The 21,098-nt window shown below is 50.1% G+C and overlaps 1 protein-coding gene across 3 annotated transcripts in view; it reads right to left on the bottom strand.

Annotated features, from left to right (window-relative positions):
• LOC135897463 (microtubule-associated protein futsch-like) overlaps positions 1 to 21,098 on the bottom strand; it is a 291,670-nt gene that overhangs the window by 55,051 nt on the left and 215,521 nt on the right. For all 3 annotated transcript variants that reach the window (XM_065426078.2, XM_065426081.2, XM_065426079.2), the window contains exon 7: positions 18,414 to 18,605. In XM_065426078.2, coding sequence (XP_065282150.2) covers positions 18,414 to 18,605 — 192 coding nt within the window. The remainder of the gene's footprint in view (positions 1 to 18,413; positions 18,606 to 21,098) is intronic.

Raw genomic sequence — 21,098 nt, 5'->3', positions numbered from 1 at the left:
GACGTGCCTTAATGCTGACTTCCGTTCAATTCAGGATGTTAGTGCGCGTCGTCTCGTCGCGTTGCGTTTCACTTATTTGCCAATGGGTAATACTATAAGTGAGAGCTCGACCGAAACACTAGTGTGTGTTTGGAAGAAATAGGACACAGGTAGCGTTAGGCTACTGCGAAATAACCAGTTCTGTCTGCTTTAAGCCGGCGCACGTTAGTGTCCACTAATGCGCACCCTTCTGCTTCGGATATCTTGCTTGTTTTTTTTTTTTTTTTGACAGCGGGTAACACTGTGCAAGTGAAAAGTGGACTCAAAAGTGTTGCACACGCTAATCTGCCTGCAAGAAATAGAACGGAAGGAAGCCGTGCGGGTGCACACCACTACGGCGAGACTTTCCTCGTGAGGTAAAGCGTAATCCACGAACAGGAAAAAAAAACAGAGAAAGAAAGGATTAGGAAAGAATGCGAAGAAACCCGCCATTCGGACGCGGTGGATGAGGCCCAAAACAAGCAAGCGGCGAAGTGAGGGTAACCTTTCAAAGCTCGGTTGCGGCACCGCCGCCGGAGCCCGTGCGTGTGCGTGCCTGTTTGCGACCACCCTGTAACGAATCCGTTTTTCCTCGCGCGAAATTGGCAGGGAAGCCGGCGGAACGGCAGCGGTGGCGCGCGCAGGGCCGCACATTTTTTCTCGCCGGCCCGACTCGGAAGCCGGACAAAAGTCCGGCGGCGTAGTCATTACGGAGGTGCGTGATTCCTTACTTTATTTTTTTTTCACCCCGTCCTGCATGCGCGTCCGTATTGCTCGCAGTTTCTCGCCTAATTTCTTGTCTTTCGATACGCTCGAAAGGTAAAACAAAGAGCGCGACTATAGTACACCCCTTCTCATACTTGGTATGAGAACGCTGCGGAACCTACGCGTATAAGTGCGGTTATAAATAAGTCCCTCCGCGTGCGTTTCCCGCTGCGGGGTTATTATTATTATTATTATTATTATTATTATTATTATTATTATTATTATTATTATTATTATTATTATTATTATTATTATTATTATTGATCAGCGACGCTTTGTGCGGAATAACTACTTCGTATATTGCAACTACAACTCGCGGACGTAATGCTACGTGGAATACACGCACGTGGATTTGCGCATTTACGTGCTTTAGCAAAGCGACGTATACTTGTCTTGGTCGCGAGCGGCGAGCTTTGGAACATTTGCCGCACGAAAGTGTCACTGTGCTAGTTCGGTAGTAAATAATATGTCGATGCGGATTTGCGACGCGGTTCATGTAATAATTGTGTCGTATTTTTCGACGTAGAAGTATGAAACTAACTGTAGGGAGAGAGAGAGAGAGAGAGAGAGAGAGAGAGAGAGAGAGAGAGAGAGAGAGAAGCTTTAATGGTACGCAGGAGATGTCAGCCTGGTTGTTCGCCTGAATATGCTACTCCAGGTTCTGGGTCATGATTACGATATATATACAGTGATAAACAGTTAACAGCACAAACAGTTAACAGCCCAAGCAGTCACCCTCTCCTTAAACTGTAAGCCGATTTACACCATTAGCTTGCAAATCAATCCATAACTCACACGTTTACACCCTCAAGAGCGTAAGAGAGCGAGTTGTAGAGAGTCAGGCAAACTGAAGTGCGCAGATCTGTTTACAGTGCAGTGTTGCCGCGACGTCCGAAACGGAATGTTCCGTAGCTCGCTCAATCGGTGTTGATGGAGATTCCTTCGAACACGGCGCACACCGAAGAGGGCGATCGGTCGCTGTGTTGTCGTCGGCTTTGTATTCATCAATATTGGCTCGCAATGAGAAGATTTGCAGGCGCAAGTTGGAATCGGCTAGCGCGTGTAGGAGACGGGGTAATCGGAGATCGCTAGGAATGCCCTTCATCCCGCAGTGGACAAAACAAAAGAATGGCTACTGACGATGATGATGACGACGATGCGCTGAAGTTCGACACGTGGAAACTCGTGTCATTTCAACAAACATTGTGACTGACCTCACAACGACAGATGGAATGACTGCGTACGACAATCTCTTTGGGTATCAAAAAGAAGTGTTATACAGCTGGTGAGTTGAGGAGAGAACTCTATAGACTGGGTTATATGTGTGTCGGTCCTTCCGTTGCGCCATCTTCGTCATCAAAGCTTTCTCTCATAATTTTCAGCGCGATCCTTTTGCATATGGTGCAGAAAAGCCAAAACAGGTCCCCGCCACTGGAAATCGAACACAGGACCTGGCGACTCTCTGCAGTCATCGCCGTGCAGGAAGTTTCTGAACGCCCGCCGCGTAGAGGCCTGGGTTGCCACGAGCGTGAATTACCTCGTGCTCAAAAGGTCGAAGATCTGCCTTCAATGCGGAATGCCGGTCGGAGCCCCAATCTATATAGTCTCTCTCTCCCCCTCTCTTCCGACAGCGTACAGCTGTTCCAGTTGTCTTTATACGTGTTTTTTGTGCAGCATGGCGAGAGCCGTAATCGTATGGACGAAAGCAGCTCCCCCTTTCTATCTACTTATACACGGTGCGGCTTTTATCGGAGCGCACTTTTATCTTTATCGCATTGCCCGCACTGTCTCCTGTCGCGAGCAAACGGGGTTAACGCAGTCGACCTCCTTGCTCAGCGGTCCCGCGACGAAATTAGAGACCACAGAGATTTCCCAAGCGTCGGCAGCGAGTGCAACAGGCAGGTGAGATATACCGAACCCCGTGGGAGGCCCAGAGGCTTAGAAGTCGTTACTGAGTCGCGTATGTTTTTTGAAAGAAAAAAAAAAGAAAGAAAGACGCCACCGAGGCTTTCCGGGTGACCCAGTCGGCGGCGGGTTTTGGGAGAGTCGCTCTGATCGCGTCTCACGAGGAAGATCCGGCACTGTGTATACGCTTCAAAAACAGCGCTCCATATATTTTCTTTTTTTCATTCACTCAGCAGTATTATCACGTAACCCTACAGCTTCTCACCACAGCAACACTCGCATTCTCTTCACGTACATTTATTTCTTGTCGTGCGCTCCTTGAGTAAGAAATTTCAGGAATGCACCACCATTTCACCGCGACTCACTCGATACAGCACATGGAGCGTAAGACGAACAAAAGCTTGCATTTGAGGAGAAACTGAACCGCCAAGTGAGATGCTCTGTGCACACAATTTTCTTCTTTCTTTCACTCTTATTTTTCCCCCACGTGTATAGACCTGCATCCCTGACACGGATGTGTTACGGTTGGTTTGCACCCGTTACCGTGGCGGATCTTTGTCGTAACGTTTGCCTGGGACCCACGCTTCTTAATGTGCCGTAATGTAATGCGCTCGAAAAGTTAACATTAATAATGTTGACATTGCTCAGCGTATTAGTGGTCTGCACTGCGTATTGCCCCAAGCGAAGCGTGTTGTTCGAAACTCTACCGCTAAGTGGTTTTACCACTGCGAAACGCGTCCGCACTGATCTTCCCTAAGAGCATTCAGGTGAATGTAGAGACGTTAGGAGCGCGTCCACTCGCAGACGTCTTTTACAGCACAGTTTCCCTATGCCTGCGGTAACGTGGCTTGGTGAAATTTGTTCACCCGAATACGCCTTTTTGAAAACATTTACGAGGCCGAGTTCGCTGCATCTTTGAGACCACCAGCTCGTCTCGCCTCATGAGGCGGCACCTAGTATAGAGTCCACAAAAGCCTGTAAGACATCAGTAATCCGTAGTTAGCGAAACTGTTTCCTTCCGTAGTCATATAGACAACTCGCTCCCCCACTTGCAAACACCGAACAACAACAGCGATAAAGAGTCAACGATTTATAGCTAGCTCTCTTGAGCAATGTACCAGAAATCACGAAGCACGAACGGACGTATATAGAGTGTCAGCACCTGGTGATCTGCCTCGGTCATTCACTGCCCCTGGCTATAACAATATACCAGTGTCGTTTATTCCCAACTAGTCTATAATAATTCTATAGCTTGGGGGAAATTTTACAGGGTGGTAATCGCAGGTGTCTAGAGCCGTGCGAAACATTGTTGATACCTGTCTTTCTTTCTTTCCTTTTTTTCTTTTCTTTTTTTTTTTTTACTAAATGCACCTAAGGAGATGGAAGCGTCATCTGAAATCACCATACAGGTGCACCTCTTCACTTTGCAGTGTTTCTCTGTGGCTGTCTTATTGTTTGGCCAATTGATCAGCAACGTAAGCTCATTTCGGCTAATTAACGCTCGCGTTGGTGCTAGTTGGAAAAGCATTACTGGAACACAGCGACGCAACGTTTTACGAAACAAACAAAACGTGTATGACCACGAACGAGGAAAGGCTTCTAACAACTGGTTTATTTTGTCAACAAACACGTGGAAACAGGTTGATGCAAGCGCTTTCTCGTTCGCGTTCCTGTTCTGTGTTTCGTAAACGTCTGCAGAGCTTCATACCAGTATATCGTCTGATGTTATTTCTACGTACGGGCATTTCATACGAGAACGCCTGAGCATAGATTGAATCCGCGGCGAAGCAAACATAAGCAAATTATTGCGCGAAATTCGTATTTGAGGGTGTTCGCAGAGCACGCGGCTGTAATGGGGATAATGTCCAATGCGTGAGCGAGCGCCGTTTATATAGTCAATTTTCTCCTGACGCAATAACAACAACAACAAAAAAAACCAAAGATGAGTATATCGGTACTTAGAATAAACATACGCAGCCTTCCAAAAGCAACAAAAAATCTTTCATGTCTCTTTCTTTTTCATTTTAGGGCGTTAAGCTTAGACTGGGATTAAGCCTGGACCTTAAGCCTAGATCCCAGCAGTTCCCGAAAGTTATAAGTACGTAAGGACAACCAACGGGCGCTGTGTCCTTCAAGGTATGTCAATAGGAGAAGACAATACCAACAACACGTGACACGCGTTTGTTCTCTCACCCATGTCAGGTAAGCACGGCGAAGGCGCCACCGCGTCCACCGTCATCGCGTCCTCCTGCGAGTCGATGCCAGCCACAGTCGAGGCGAGTGCAACCTTCACAGCGAGCCACTCAGAAAAACAATCCGGGCCTCGACCCTGTCACACTTGGGCCACCAACACGCGGTCAAACTATGGCGCAGGTTGACACAAAATCACTTCACTTTCGGCACCGTTGCGAACAGCGAACTTGATTGGCAATGAAATAAGAAAGGAAAAGAAATCAAATGGGCACGAAATATATTGATGTAGCGCTGGCACGAATCACTTCCCCTTCGCTGTATGCGACGCTATCCACCAACGGCTCCGGCGCCTCGGCTCACGTCACGCACGACAATGTAGAATCGTCGGCGGCTGGTGCAAAAACAGGCAAGGTTCGAGGAAGCCGGCTATGACTGCTAACTCGTGAGAGTTCGCTGTCGGGTTTCTGTCTCTCTCTCTCCTTCTCTCTCTCTCTGTTTCTTTCTCATCCGCGAGTCTCACTGTGTCAAGCAAAGTCTTCGCGGGTAACTGGATACAGGCCTCCCCTTCCCTCGTTGCTCGTTGTCAGTAGGGCTTCACAACACTCTTCTTTCTTCGTGGCTTCGACGAGGCCTTGCTTCGGAGCGCCGCGTTCCGCGCGAGCTTCGGCGTCTCCACCCGTTCCCTCGTTGCCCGCGAAATGAAAACAAGAAAGAAGTACAGCTGCTTCTGTGCGCTCCGCCACCGCTGCTGGCACCACGTGCTTGTTCTTTCTTTTTCTCACGGCTTCTTGGCGAAAAACGAAACCAGGTTGGGATAAAACGGTTGTTTCGCGGGCGCGCCCCAAAGCACCGGGCACTTCTCCGCTGACACGCCGAGGCACGCCAGTAGTTCACGCCGCGCTCACCGAGAGCAGAAGTGAGCGTTAGCCAGCCGCGATCACTCGGATAAAACAGCAGCAAAGGCAGCAGGCGCGAGCGAAGCCGGAGAAAGAGAGAGAGTGCGGGCGTGCAGGCATGCAGAGGAGGAGTTGGCGTTGCGGTGGCGCTTAGCTCGGGCGTGAGCTGATTTTTTTTCGAGGCGATATAGAGACGACGAGAAGAAAACGAGGTGATAAATGATGCTAAGATGCCAGCGATAAACGGGGGGGCCCTGTTGGTGTTCGGGTTGTGCTCCGACGGCGGTGAAGTGAAGCGTCGCCTGACAACCTTTTTCCTTCTGCTCCACCTGTCGTCTGCCTTTCGCTTCGGCGGCAGCGAGTTGCGTGCCCAGCTCTTCACGTAAGCGCCGAAAGACTCCCGTAAACGGTGATTAATGGATGCCGCCACTCGAGTCACGAACGTGATGCCCAGCGATTCAAAATCGGCTAAGAGATGCCAGGTTTACAATAAACAAGTTGAACCGCATAGGAAACGTAGAGCGCGGTCTGTGTTTTAAGAAGCGTGACGGGAGATCGGAGAGAAAGAACGGAAGGCGATATCGAAAAACACACGGCGCTGAAGAACCAGGCGGCGAGGGACAGGTAGCGAGTCAGCAGTGCGATGTCACTTGTTCCCGAGTCGCTCTTCAACGTGACGACGACTCCGATCTGGCCCAGTGATCGCCGTCTTTGAAGAGAACGCCGGAGTCGTCCCTGCTGATACTGGCGCTTGCAGGCAAAGCAGAAGCGAAGGAGCAGACGACGCACGTGCGTCGATAGCGATGCGGGCTCGTTCCGACACGACTCGAAGAGACGAGGGCGGCGAACGTAAAAACAAACAAACAAACAAAACGAAACGGAGAGAAGCGGCGGCTTCGCAGTCGTCAACACGGCCAACACGTGAGCGGAGTGAACGCACGCGCGCACGCGCACGAACCAGAAAACGCGTCCACCATTCTCCACCGTACTACGCGCACTTCTCAGACGGCGTCGCGAAGCGTAGGCACGTCGTCGGCCACGACGGCGAAGCGAAGACGGCCGCACTCGAAGCGGCTCGGGCAGCTATGGCTTGAAACATTCCGACGGCGGCCCGGCTGCGGCGCACGAGACTCGCCGGCAGTTGCGCTCTAAATGTGAGGCACTCATTTTTGCTGTTGTTGTTGCAGCAGCGCCGGCGTTGCTGCCTGTTGCGGGAGTTGCACGCCGCCAGTTTCCGCGGGGAAAGGAGGATAAGGAAAGGAGGATTGTGGAAGGGGAGGATCTCTGGGAGGAGGGATCCTCCCCTTCCTACGCTACCCCCCCCCCCCCGTACTACAAGGAGGAGGAGGGTAGCCGAACGGCCCGAGGATGCGAAATGAATCGCGAGATGATGGGTCCGAGGAAAAAGAGGAGCAGTTTGATATCCTGTGTGCACTTCGTCCTGTCGACTTGAGCGGAATTCTTTACAGCGGGGAGAATAAGAGTAGGGGGAGGGCTGGCTCGCGCTAGGCGCGACAGGTACGGGACTCTTAGCGAAGCGATAGCCAGCCCTTTTAGGCGATTAACTTCAGCACTCGACCGAGACAACCCGACTGAATGAACAAGGAAGTGCGGGTCTTCGGAGCAGGGATGTCAGGTGTGGTGTGGACCTTCAGGCTGAAGGTGCTTTGATTTCGTATAGTGTGCGCTATAAATACTTATTTTTATCTCCTATTCACTATCTAGGAGTTATTGACAAACAATTCAGCAAGAAGGAGAGTTTGTCCACGTGAACTGCGCTTGAGAAGTAACCGATTGCTTGTGGTCCCGTTGAACTTTGTGCTGATTTACAAAGGCCTCTCTTCGGTTTGTATTGACTTGCTGTCAAAGAGCTACTCACAGGCTACTGTAGAGGGAAGCAGGATTTCCGCAAGCGGTAGCTGTCATTTAACCCAAATTTTGTTTAGATAAACAGAGTCGACAGGACATACACGAGGTCTGTGGTTTGGGTACGCCTGGCGTACTACCCCTGTCTCAAGAAGTTCATGCTACCTAACAACTAACATGTAGTACCAATGCCCAAACTCTACCCTTTTGCACGCGGACTATAGTACAACCGAAAAAAAACATTCCGTGTCAATCGTCCTGTATAACACGTTAATCTCCAACAGTAGCCGATTCACCTAACCTGGACGACGTGCCTTCCATAGAGTTCAGTACTCCCGCCGTGGTTGCTCAGTGGCTATGGTGTTGGGCTGCTGAGCACGAGGTCGCGGGATCGAATCCCGGCCACGGCAGCCGCATTTCGATGGGGGCGAAATGCGAAAACACCCGTGTGCTTAGATTTAGGTGCACGTTAAAGAACCCCAGGTGGTCAAAATTTCCGGAGTCCTCCACTACGGCGTGCCTCATAATCAGAAAGTGGTTTTGGCACGTAAAACCCCAATTATTATTATTATTATAGAGTTCAGTACACTGAAGCTACGTAGTCAAGGAATTGGTCCACATATCTGCAGCCAGAGGCTGCGCATTTACACTGACATGGGCGGGGCCACGCAATGTAGAGACGCTCATTACGCGAACCCCTTTCTTTAGAGTTTTGAAAATCTTGCATTGCTTTCTGAATGAACCTAACAGATAGGCGTGGGCACGCTCACGCCGAAACGTGCGTAGAACATTGACGGCAAACGCTAAAGTCGTGGCGGAGACAGAATGATTCGTCTTATTCAAACGGCAAACCTGCATTGCTGCTGTATGAATACTGGCTATTCCTTTATACCCCAAAGGTCTTGTACGTTTACAACGCTCGCAGGGTAGCCCGGCGATACGGTATTACTACAACTCGCAGTGCATATAATAGCGTATATCGTGCCTTACTCACACATCAATACCGATCGGGCGCCGCGGGCCTTCGCAGGGAGAACGCATGCAGTATATCGAGTCTTTAGCGATGGCCGTGCTTCGTGTGCGTAATAGCATACACGAGACCTGGACGCTCGACGGCCAAAGAATGAAAAAGAAGAAAGAAGAAAAAGTGGAGAAGCGCGGCTGCACTTCTATGGACAAGACTCGCGGCCGTGAGGGTAAGCCTTGCATCAGCACGCATTGTCATAGACATCTACTGAAGGCTGTTCAGGTCGTAAACATTACGACCGCATACACACACTGTAAGAACGCAAAGAAAACTATACACACATCGATGGGGCAGACTTAGATCGACATGTGCTGTTGTTTGTTCGGGCTGCTTCAAAATGGTATACACTATGAATACTAACTACGGCTCGGACAACCGTTCCAAGAAGAAAGAAGAGAAACAAGCGTTAGCTTGCGTGACGCCCCGACCCACCTAATCCACGATGTGGTGCGAGTACGCGCTCTAAAAAACATCAGTGCTCAGCGATTGAAAAAACGCGATACTCGGGAGGGCGCGGCTGCCGGCACATGTTGTGCCACGGGTGGGCACTGCATGGGGACACCACCGAGCTGGTGCATTCTTTTTGGTAGCGCATAAAAGCATCGTCTTTGTCATTCACTGTGACTGCGCTCCACCCATCAGCGATCTGTAGATGTGCAACTCTACGCGCATGTGCCGTGGGCCCATTATCCATGTGCTTTGGGAATTACAACGCCATGAGGAAGAAGGACCAGGACGAAGGGGGAAGACAACAGCAGGACCCTGTGAAGCGGGGCGCCTCGCTGAGAGATGGCAAGCCGCCCTCCTCAGCAAGGCACCCGAAGACCAGGAGTGGGCTGTCCAGCGGGCCAGGGCTATTGCCGAGGATCTCGGAAAATTTTCCTCGGGCGATGGAACCCTGGCAGCCTAGCCCCGGGCTCCAACAGCACTAACCGTTGGTCAAATAAAGTTTATTCCTATCCTATCCTACCCGTATAAGGGCGTGGCAATTCTTGTGCATGGGTGCGGACTTGAGAAGGCGAGCTTGAGAAGGTCCCTGCACGAGCTTATGGGTACGGCGATCTTGGGACGCTCAAATTCCATATACCGCCCTTCTAAATGGAACGCGCGTTTACACTGAATGGCCCGTACTGAACGTACCTGCATGCAGGCGGTGCGTGCCGTGTGCCCTGAAATAGCCCAGCCGCGGCCGGGCATTATCGGCCGGCCGAAAAATTTACAACTTTCCCCAAGATCGCGGTGAGGTCGACAGGCTCCGGCAACGCCGAAAAAGAAACGATCACGGCGGTTCCGGACTTATTTACCCCCTCGCTTTTTTGACCGATAAGGCTACCGTACATACAGTATATAACGCGAATCAGTCGGCTGAATGAATTTCCCACTACTCCAGCCGCTTGCTTCGAGGGCGGTTTCACTTGTCTTGGAACTATTTATGGATACAGCCGGCACTCGATGCGGGACCCTATACTTGCCAATAAAGAGTAAAAAAACAAGTGCATACGTTTCGGTCGCCTTGCTATACGCCGTTGTTAGAAATGTTGCACCTTTCCCACAGCGATATCATAGCATCCCCCAAACCTCCGCTACCCCCCCCCCCCCCCCGTTTGTTTACAGCACGGTATAGTGGTACCAGCCGATAAAGGATTTCCCGTCCACTTTTGTTCGTGATCTATACTTCTTATTCGGCAGTGTTGTAGAGTGTACGTTCCCTATGAGCTGCAGCGCTTACTGTGTTAAACTCTCCGTCTGACTGAACCGAAAAAAAAAAACGATACACCTCGTCACCTTCGCCTAAGAGTAAACCACGAAAAACGCGGAAAGATCGCAATCCAAGCGACGCGTAGGATAGGGTCTCGTACGTGAGAGCAGTCGATCGAATCGACGAAAGAGAAAACAAGCTTAGAGAAAGGAAGGTATGTGAAGAACGGTTGCCATTTCTTCTTCCTTCTACTTATTCGTTTCTTTTTCAAAGTCCGCGGCCTTGTTTAGAACCGTCCTCTGGAAAAGGCCATCGACGTGTGCACACCTTGTTACGCCGCCGCCGCCGCCGACCGGTGTGGTCTATACAAAAGGGTCGGCCCCCATGCGTTCGGAAAGAAGTCAAGCGCGACTCTGACTGCTGCTTCTTTTTCTCGTGGAAACCGCGGGACCGTGAGGGCTGGAGGCCGGTTTCGAAGCTTGCGCTCTATTATGACCTGACGAGCAGGGTATATCCCACCGGCAAGTGCACGTACCCACTCACACACACACGCTGCTGAGGGAGAGCCCCCGTGGCAGCAAATAGAACGCTATGCATGCCGCCTTGTATAGCTTCGATGACCTTTTGCCACGGTCGGTGCGCGTCTCTCTCTCTCTTCCTTCTTGAGACCGACGGGCAGCTGTAGCGACGGCTTCTTCTGATCTGAAGGCGAACGAACGGTGACTGACGTACGTCTGTAAGGCGGTTGAACCCTGGCCCGAAGTACGGCATGCTTGCTTGCTTCCTTGCTTAGTTCTTCCCAGCTCGGACGCTGTGGTGCGTATAGTATCAGTACATGCTTTCCTGACAGATTGCTCGTTTTCTTTTTCTCTTGCCCCCCTCGAACGCTGCGGCGTGTAGTATAAGCTGGTTTGCTCGAAGCGCCTGTCCATCATGCTTAGTCTTGAACTTTCCCTGTCCTTTCGCTCGGCGCGTCTGGTTATTCGGCTTTGTTAGTCATCGCGGGCCTCAAGAGTGAGATTGAGCGCGGTTCTAAGTTAAGACTGATCCGCCCGTGTCTCTCGTACATGGGTCCCTCGCTGTGTGCCTCGTCTTTCGGCGTTGTGAACGCTTCGCACCCTACATTACGGTTTCATCTTTGACGAATACAAGCCAGCGCCGATTCGCTGCTTCGCTCACGCCCACTCGGTCGCTGTAGCATACTGACGGGGGCGTCAGTTAGAACGGGACTATGTAGCCCCATGTATTCCAAATTCCTAATTTCGAATTAACGTCGTTCGCAGCAGAAAGATCCAGTGAGAAACTCGCGTGCGTATTATAAAAATACAGTAGGTGTCGTGTTGTATATATAGGTGGGCAGAGTCGTGTGCCATAATATGAGTCGATGATGTTACGTAGCACTGATGTAGCCTAACGCTGCTCCATTTTTTTTTCTTTTGTTACGTTGTATTTTTGTCGCCGTTCATTTCCATGTATTTCTGTTTGCCTTCACTTTTACGTTTTGCGGATTCCGCCAGTTACATGTTCTTCCTTGGGCTGCATATTGCTCTGGAGGGTTTTTGTTCAGTGTCGTTGTTGCGGCAGGCAAGCTTTTGCTCAGGTACACTTTTTACCTGACGTACCTTGGATTGTGATGCATCGCGAACAAGAAAGAAAGAAAGAAAGAAAGAAAGAAAGAAAGAAAGAAAGAAAGAAAGAAAGAAAGAAAGAAAGAAAGAAAGAACTGGCGATACAGTCGCAGTTGGAACTTTCACTTGGCGATCCGTGATCAGTGCGCCGCGGGAACTAAAAGACAACAGTGTTCTTGCAACTTCTTTATGCGATAGGAACAGTACATTTCCAAGCTCCACCTTTGATGATTTCCTGCAGTAATTCAGTGTAACGTACCATTTACTTTAAACGACGGTCACTGTTCTCGTTTTGGAACTTTACCCTCACACTCTTGAAGCGCACCTTTCTCTTCTTGACAGGCACGTTAATTAGCGATTCACTGATGGCTCGGACGTAGTCCCGCTCGACATGCAGGTTAGATGAATTGGTTTTGCAGTGTCTAATGACAACGAGTCTATATTTGGTCTACGAGAGATGCGGAAGGTGGTTCCATCGCCTCCACCGAAACGTGACCGACGTGGCTGGGAGTCGCACCCGCGACCTCATGCATCGTACATGTCGTGCACAACAGTACGGCGCCCCTTAGCCTCTAAGCTATACAATTTAAAAAAAAAGAAAAGGACGTAGTAGTTACTGCTTAGTGTCATGCCATTTGCCACCTTAGTTTAACGGCAGTTGGCAACGATAGAGTTAGTAAGATAACAGACCAAACAAGGTAGTCACTGTTACTAATGGGTCTGCCAATTCAAAACGCCGTTAACACCACCTGATACAAGGATTCTCGCCTCTGCTGAATATGTCGGACCGGATGTGACGTATTCCACAGTGGGTTCGATGTATGTGTTATAGAATAAAAACTTTGGATGCGGTGGTGCCATCTGCGTTTGGAATCGGTAGCTGAGACCCATTATAGTTATAGCGACTACCTTGTTTAATCGGGTATCTGACTAACTCTATCGTTACGAACTGCATTTATACTAAGGTAGCAGATGACGTGACACTACATAGGAACTACTACGACCTCTTTTTTCGTTCTTCGTTTGTTTCTTCCTTTCTCTCTCTCTCTCTCTCTCTCTCTCTCTCTCTCCCCCCCTTTTTTTTTTTGAGAGTGCATCGCGCCGTGAGAGACATGCAGATTGAAAGTTGCACCGGGTGTCCGGCAGAACTGCTTGATTCGGCGGTCGCCTTTGAAAGCCCCTGCGCTGAAGGAACGGAGCTCATAACTTTCCCACGTTCGGAAACGACCAGCCCGTAGGGCACGGAAAACGCTATAGCTACACTCGACTCCGAGAGCCACTCATTTCATTTTGCTTTTTTTCTGTAGGATCGCTCGCACGGTATAAACGACCCGATCGACCAAAAATAGACTCCGTCCCCCCCCCCCCCCCCTTCACATTGCGGGAACGTGGGAGAAGGATCCAGTTTTTCATTTTCCGTAACCTGGCCACCGGCGCCGCATTCAGTTCAGTTCAGTTTATTTATTTAATAAGGAGGAGACATACATGTTTACATAAGTATACAGAAGGAGGTCCCAGAGCATGTGGCTGAAAGGGGACCTCCTGACAGAAAATATATACATTAAAGAAAATACAAGGCATAAAACAGCAATACAGTAGTCACAATGATGAAGAATATTCAAAGTAAAAGTAAAAGTAAATACGACAATCCCGTTGTTTGGCCAACCCCCCTCGCGGCGTCACACCAGTGCTCTTCCGTGCTTATCTTTCGTCATTACTGCTTCCAGTGAACGCCGGCGGCAGGTATTAACCCCGTCGACGCCGGTCGAGGGAGGCGCCGGCAAGGGTCCGATTGTTTCGGCGGTATCACACGGTGCGCCGAGCGATACGCACCCAGCCTCGCGAGCAAAATTCGTGGGGGCCATCCGAACGAGCAAGCAGCGAGAGGGCCCATATGGCGCGAATGAACCAGACACGTATGCGTCGATGCCGTTAAGACGAAAGCAAAATGCTATCGCACCCCTTCCACCCCCTCCCCCTCCCCTCTTTCTTCGACGCTCCAAATGTGTACGCGGCGTGGTCGCATCGAGACAATGGCGAGTTTCGTGTGAAGGAAGATAAAGATACCTCGCTGGGCACGCGCCAGGCACCTATACCGTGCAGCGTTGCAGTGTGTACACAGGCGTCGAGCCGAGATGTGTTCTGCCGCTGAGCTTCCCGGCCAGGTGTCGTTTGCCTCCTTGTTACAAGGATATGTGCGTCTACTTCGAAAGCGCGCCCGCATTCGTTGTGAACCTGATCGCCTTGTCGCCTTACGTGGTGTGTGGCAGTTTCAGTGGGAAAAAAAATAAAAGAAAGAAAGAACAATAAGTCCTTGACGACCGCGGTTTATGACCTGCGGTGGCCTGACTGCAGCGACGGAGTAGGATTGGTCTCGGCGCACGCATTTGTAACGAGTCTCACGAATCGTGCAAGTGCGGCACCAAGGCTGAATCGAGTGGCGTTCGATTGCGGAGGCGATCTGGTCCACCACGTGTTGTGACTGTCAATAATTGCCGGCGCATTACGGCTAAATTGATCAAACTGGGTCATTCGTTGTCGCTCCGCTGAATGATAATCGAAAGCCACAATCAATATGGGACAGATGAAATCGCTCAGGCTGCGCTGGGAACAAGAACGTCTTGGTCATTAGTAAACTTGTGTTGCGCCGGCTACTTCATTCGTACGACGTGTGACCGACGCAAGAAAAAGGAAAAAAAAACGCTCAAGCAAAAATAATTTGGAAAGATTTCACATGTTTGAGGCGTCATGTGCATGCTTTATGTACCGTAAACAAGTACTCTCTAGTGGGGGCTCATTCACTCCCGCAAGGCACTTTGCGTGTTTTCGTGCTATACCCTCTTCAGTGTTCTTCATGTTTTTTGCAATTCCACACGTCATTCATTCATTCATTCATTCATTCATTCATTCATTCATTCATTCATTCATTCATTCATTCATTCATTCATTCATTCATTCATTCATTCATTCAATTTGCTTTGCGATGAGAAGTGATCCCCACCTAACGGCACCAACCTCTCCTTATATAGACAGGAACTAGACAGGAACTAAGACGATTTGCGCTCAAAGCGTACGTTTGTGTTGCGCTAATTGTTACGATAGCAGACCGCAGCGTCAACGTGACGAAACCCGCCGAGAGATTTAAAAAAAAAAGCCAGGCATATTCCGAGGCAGTGACGCCAAAGCTCATGCACTCCGCATCACCACCACCGACAGACACACGCCTCGCACGCAACAAGACGTCGAAAGCGGCAGCGGTCGGGCCGCCACTTCCCCGGGAACACTGCGGGCACACGCAACGCGTTGCGACTGCGGCAGCGCGCGCCAGGTTATACGCAGGTACCGAGTCAGAGTTCCGGGGTGGGGAGTAACCGCGCATTCATTAGGCACGCCCGATCGACCGCTACCCACCGTCATGCGTCGCTGTGTTGCGTCGTTCTGCCCGGAATAAGTGCGCGCTCCCGCGTCCTCTCCGCGATAAGCGTGCACTCGCATGTGTGCGTGTGTGTGTGTGTGTGTGTGTTTGTGTGTGTGTTTGTGTGTTTGTGTGCGTGTGTGTGTGTGCGTGTGTGTGCGTGTGTTTGTGCGTGTGTTTGTGTGTTTGTGTGTGTGTGTGTGTTTGTGTGTGTGTTTGTGTGTTTGTGTGCGTGTGTGTGTGTGTGCGTGTTTGTGCGTGTGTTTGTGTGTGTGTTTGTGTGTGTGTGTGTGTGTTTGTGTGTTTGTGTGCGTGTGTGTGTGTGTGCGTGTGTGTGCGTGTGTTTGTGCGTGTGTTTGTGTGTGTGTTTGTGTGTGTGTGTGTTTGTGTGTGTGTTTGTGTGTTTGTGTGCGTGTGCGTGCGTGCGTGCGCGCGCGTAATCGCGGTCGTGTCTGTTCGAACCGCCTGTGGCCCGAAGAAACGGAATGTACACGTTGCAGTGCGGCTTCCGGGGAGCGTCGATGGGTGTAGTGTGGGCCTGAGCTTAGCTGGAACGCTATGGAAGCATAAGCCACGTGGGAAACTTCGTAAAGTTCGGGGGGAAGCATTCAACGATAAAATCGTGTCGGAAGGCGACAGGAGACCAACGACGTGGAAAGAAAGGTTGGCTGCTCGCGGACGCGTATCCGCGCTACACATTGTTCATGCCAGCGGGGTAGACGAGCGAAAGGTACACGGCGATGCTTCTTTTTTTATTGTTTGTTACAAATATGGGGAAGGAACAACGACGCTGTTTCGCGGTTCAAGCCAGTATGTCTTTCTTTTTTATGCGAAGCATATTACTAGAGCTCAACCCAGCTCCTCAGGCGCGGCGGTGTCGCCTTCAATACCACGTGACACCATGACGTCACGACAGAGGAGAAACGGGGCTGATGGAAATAAAAGTTTTTGGAACGGAACGGGACGGAAACGGGGCTCCAACTCGCGCCGTCGCTCGCGGCGTCGCGGCGGTATATAAGCAGCTGCGCTTGCCTCTGCTAGACACTCACGAGGTGAGATGCCTCCTGGAGACAGAGCTGCTCGTTGGAATGAGAAGCGAAGGTTGCGGCGTGTTACAGAGACTGTTTCTAGGTGGCTTTGCTACGGCGCAGCGACTACGCGCTTCGCATCGGACGCGGTGAGCGTCGAGCAACGCAGCGTTCGGCGCGACAACGAAATGTGCGCCTGAGCAAGCGCCGCACGCCTGAGTCGACGACACCGGCTTTTCTGCGACACGAGCTCCTTAACGCTGTCGCGTTAAAATAAAGGCTAGTATGCTTCGCATCCTGGGCTTAACCTTAGCTAAGCCACAGCCAGTTTTTTCCTCTTTATTTACCTGCACTGGGAGGTAGACTTGCAGGAGCGCACGCGCGAGGGTTGTTTGTTGCTTTTCTGTTTTGCCTACCCCGCCACCGAATCTCGCTCTTGTGCAAAATAAATTACGAAAGATTACGACACTAGCACTGCACGGGTTTGTCGGAATGTAAACAGAGCTACTCTTCTTGCTATTTGACGGCGCACCAGCATTACGTGTCTGTGGTTCACCGGTTTCCGGCAAGATTACGCAAGGCTCTGTTAAGTCCACCGCTGGGGCTCTAAAGTGGAAAGGCTGCGCCAACGACAATATTCTGAAGACATGGTAGGGCATAGTCACTGCATGCATTATAGTTGCGTGTGCTTTCTCTATTTCTTCCTTTCTTGTTCTTTTTTTATAGAGCCATTGGCAACTTTAGTAAGCAGTCATTTAGTAAGCAGTTCACTTTGGCTTTCTCAATGAAAGTGGTTGCTAATAATAAACTGTTCTGCGAGTGACCGCGTAGTAGCAATCATTTGCCGCTCTTCTAGCTGCTTGCATGTCTGTGACTTGTTTTCCTACTACTGGATATATCCACTGCACGCGGTGACCGCGTCACACATAGTTATTCGCAAGACGAGGGGAGGGTTGCACACCGCCTTCCTTCTCCTTAAATTTCGAAGTCATTGTCAGATCGTACGTCCAGCTATAGCGGTCGTTATACGCTACTGCCCTAGTCTACGCAGCCAACTGCATAAACAACAGAGGGCGATCTTTACCGCAAGGCATCCCGTCCTCACAGGACGCAGATAGGCAACCTATAATGACCGTCTCGGTGAGGAAAATCTCGCTCAACGCAGCAACTGTTTATATGGACGCCTTGGATTAGTAGCGCTTAGCCAATAGTAGTAGTACGTCTACAGCAACCCGAATAATGTCCGAACACTCTCTGCCCTCTAAATCAGGCGCATGCTCTTTTAAAGAACATGTTGGTCAGCCTCCTCAACATCGCCCTCAGCTCTCCCTCGATGTCCCCAGATTTACGTGCCCCTGAAGCAATAAGAGACAGGCCAACTTTGCAAAATAAACGTGATTTGCTTGTCTTGAGTGGGACATGTTTTTGTAAGTGCTTCCGGGAACAGAATTTCGCAGATTCATTGAATTTTTTCGCAGCGAGAGGCCAATCACGGCGATTGCGCGATCACGGCTTCATGTCAGGCAGGGACCATGAACCCAAAAAGAATGCAAACTGAAAAGAATCATCGAAAAATACGCACCCTGCTCTCGATTCCTCGTCTTCTATAGCAATAGGTAATGGAATGTAGATGTCAGCGCGAGAAGTTGATAACTACGTGGTGAATTAAAATGCGCTACGCAGCAGCAAGTACACACTGAAAGGACACACGCGACATGTTTCCACGTGTCCCGCATATCATGTTCGTACGTTCTCGTCACTTCGCAGCGCATTTCAATTGAACACGTGCAATAGACTAGCCCCAACCTTAGCCCTTCCTGAGCGTTATACGCTGACGAGATTGTGTCTGACAAGCTACACATTGTTCTTGTAGGTCGGCACCTACCGACGGTCTGCGTCGTGTACGCACTGTCCAGTAGTGGGCAAGAGGCGTCAACTGTCAACGACGTGCGTCCGATAATACGCGTACTCACATGGATTCGGATTTTCCTTTCGCATGCGCCGCTCGTAGCGCGACATCTTGATGCGCGGGTAGAGGGCACTGGCCGATCGCACCAGGCGCAGACCGGCCCGGTCCGCGGATGCCAGGGTGGACACCTTGCCTCGCATGTGGCTCTCGGACAGGTTGCTGCACGAGATGCTCTGCGGCTGCTTCATGTGAGTCTCTGCAAGGCAAGCGGACACACACCACGAGTTCTGGAAAACGCCATAGTGCGGAGACAATTCGTTCAGTGAGTCTCCTTAAGCCAAAGTCGCGTATACTTCTGTCGCATATAGTACAATTCACACGATCGCCAACCTGCGATATGCGCGATGACCTAATACATGAGTGCCAGCTTTGCGGCTTCCTCAATCTTCTTTGAGTTTATGTGGCCACCCGTCTATGGCACTCTGTACTCGGACCTTCGGGAAGCGCTGGTACCCCTTCGCAAAGAAGGCGCACTTAGCCTTGCTACGGGGCATTGGCCTCGAATGTAGACACTCCAGCTGTATGTTACACAATGTGCATGTGTTTGATGTGTACGCGAGTGGCTATGCATGAGTGAATCATTTCACGAGTCAACCTCTTCACCTGTAGGTTCAATGAGTATCATCCCACAAACTTGAGTAGTGAACGACTGCTTCAACACCGGCCAGCGCGGCCAGGTTAACGGAGCTTGCCGGGACCTTCAATCTCACTGCGACAGAGACGGCGGACGAACCCTAAGCAAAAGACGGCATACAATCAAAGTTGCAGTATCTGTGACTACGTACCATTACCTACACATCTGGTGCATGGTTACATAGCCGCCAATAAGTGTCTCTCTTGCAAGGCAACCAGAAAGACTCAGAGCACGCCCTTAGGTAATTAGCCTCTAGAGCACTGAAGTTCTGATAAAGGAAACTTCAAGCCTGCTAATACAGCATGTTTTTATTTCGTTGGGGGCTGTCCGTATGTAACAGTGTTTTTAAGTAGCAATATAACGTCAATGTCTTGTAGTACATGAAAATAACTTCAGTTTCTCTGATGCGTTTAAAAACCAGCCGACCGACTCTTCGCATCAGGAACAACGGGAATAGCGAGCTCGACTAAACCCACACTTGTGCAGTTTCGAGGTGCCGGCAAGCACAACAGGCAGGATTTTCTTTCTGGAGGTACCACCGGTCTGCGCACACTGTGCTTGTTCTACTTAGCGGGCTGTGCTCGTGAGGTATCAATGCCGTATAAGATGTTGTTCTTCTAAGTCCTAGAGGCCAACCCCAGGCTGTGTACCAGGTTTTGTGTCTCTTCTGGACAGCACCTCGAATAGCGATTGTCGCCAGGACACTCTCCGAATGCCTGAAAGAGGTACATTTTTTTTTGTTGTTATCGGTACGATCCATCTGGGATTAGCGTCGGAATATATCTTTCCAGCCTGTGTAATGGTTGAGGAACTACTCGAATCACTCAAGCGGAAAGACACGTGAAATTTTCAGCTTCAAGATAAAGTGGACGGCAATTCACCAACAGCCTCAAGCCAACGCTTAAGCGTTCGACAAATTTTCAGCCACACCCTGATCATTAGGCGCCTCTGTGCGACTTATGGGCTATCGGTGGATGGCCAGTCTTCCACCTTTTCCTGCTTCTACAAAGCGCCTCGCAGTCCCTCGCACGCTATTCGCAACTCGGCTGCGGCATGAGAAAAGAAACGCGCTGAACATGTTCCTTACTAAACTGCGAGAAACCCAACATTGAAATATTAATTCTCGACTGGAGAATATCATAATATTTCCACTTACGTTTTCAGATATCATTGGATGATGAATAAAATTCAACGATGTACGCAGCAAACGCGAAGGGCGCATATTTTTTTAAGCGTGGAAGAAGCAGTCATTCCCTTTACGGATGTAAATCTCACATTTAACTCCATTTTGATAGTTGTACTCCCCGATACCTGCCGTGGATGCTTAGTGGCTACGGTGCTGGGCTGCTAAACACGAGGTCGCGGAATCGAATCCCGTCCAGGGCGGCCGCATTTCGATACGGGCGAAACGCGAAAACATCCGTGTTCTTAGATTTAAGTGCACGTTAAAGAACGCCAGGTGGTCCAAGTTTTCGTAGTCCCTCACTACGGCGCGCCTCATAATCAGCTCCTAGTTTCGGCACGTAAAACCCCATAATTTATATTTCTTCTTGCGCTCCCCGATGCAGTATAATCTCTTTCCCCTTGAGGACGCATAAAAAAAAAGATTTTATGCTTACCGTTACTACGTTTTTGTTAAAAGTTCGAAGCAAGAATGCATGTTATGGTGCAAGATCTTTGCCTGGCGTTGACAGTTTGGCATGCCACTTTAGCTGTTTATGGTCATGCTTGTTCAATGGACACTTCGCACAGTTATTTGCCTGGTTTGTCGGCAACAACAACAACAACAACAAAAAATACGCGACATCACCTTCATATGCGCCTATGTTGGTCTCCACTCGTTTACACATAGGGTCCCCTAGCATGCAAAGTTATACCTTCGACACAGAGTCAAACTGAGTGTTAGCCCTCAATCCTGTCGCATTGTCTGAAGCCCCTTGTGCATCATGCATCGGGCCTCGCAAAAGTAAAAGGAAAAAAAATACTACTCGTCTTAAAATAGGACAGAGGACGCAAACGTATGCGCCAAAGCCTAGGAGGCACCGCAACACCGCG

This window comes from Dermacentor albipictus, chromosome 2, assembly GCF_038994185.2.
Source record: "Dermacentor albipictus isolate Rhodes 1998 colony chromosome 2, USDA_Dalb.pri_finalv2, whole genome shotgun sequence".
NCBI classification, from domain to species: Eukaryota; Metazoa; Arthropoda; class Arachnida; order Ixodida; family Ixodidae; genus Dermacentor; species Dermacentor albipictus.
Note: the sequence above shows the minus strand (reverse complement) of the source record. Positions and strands in the feature narration are given on the sequence as shown.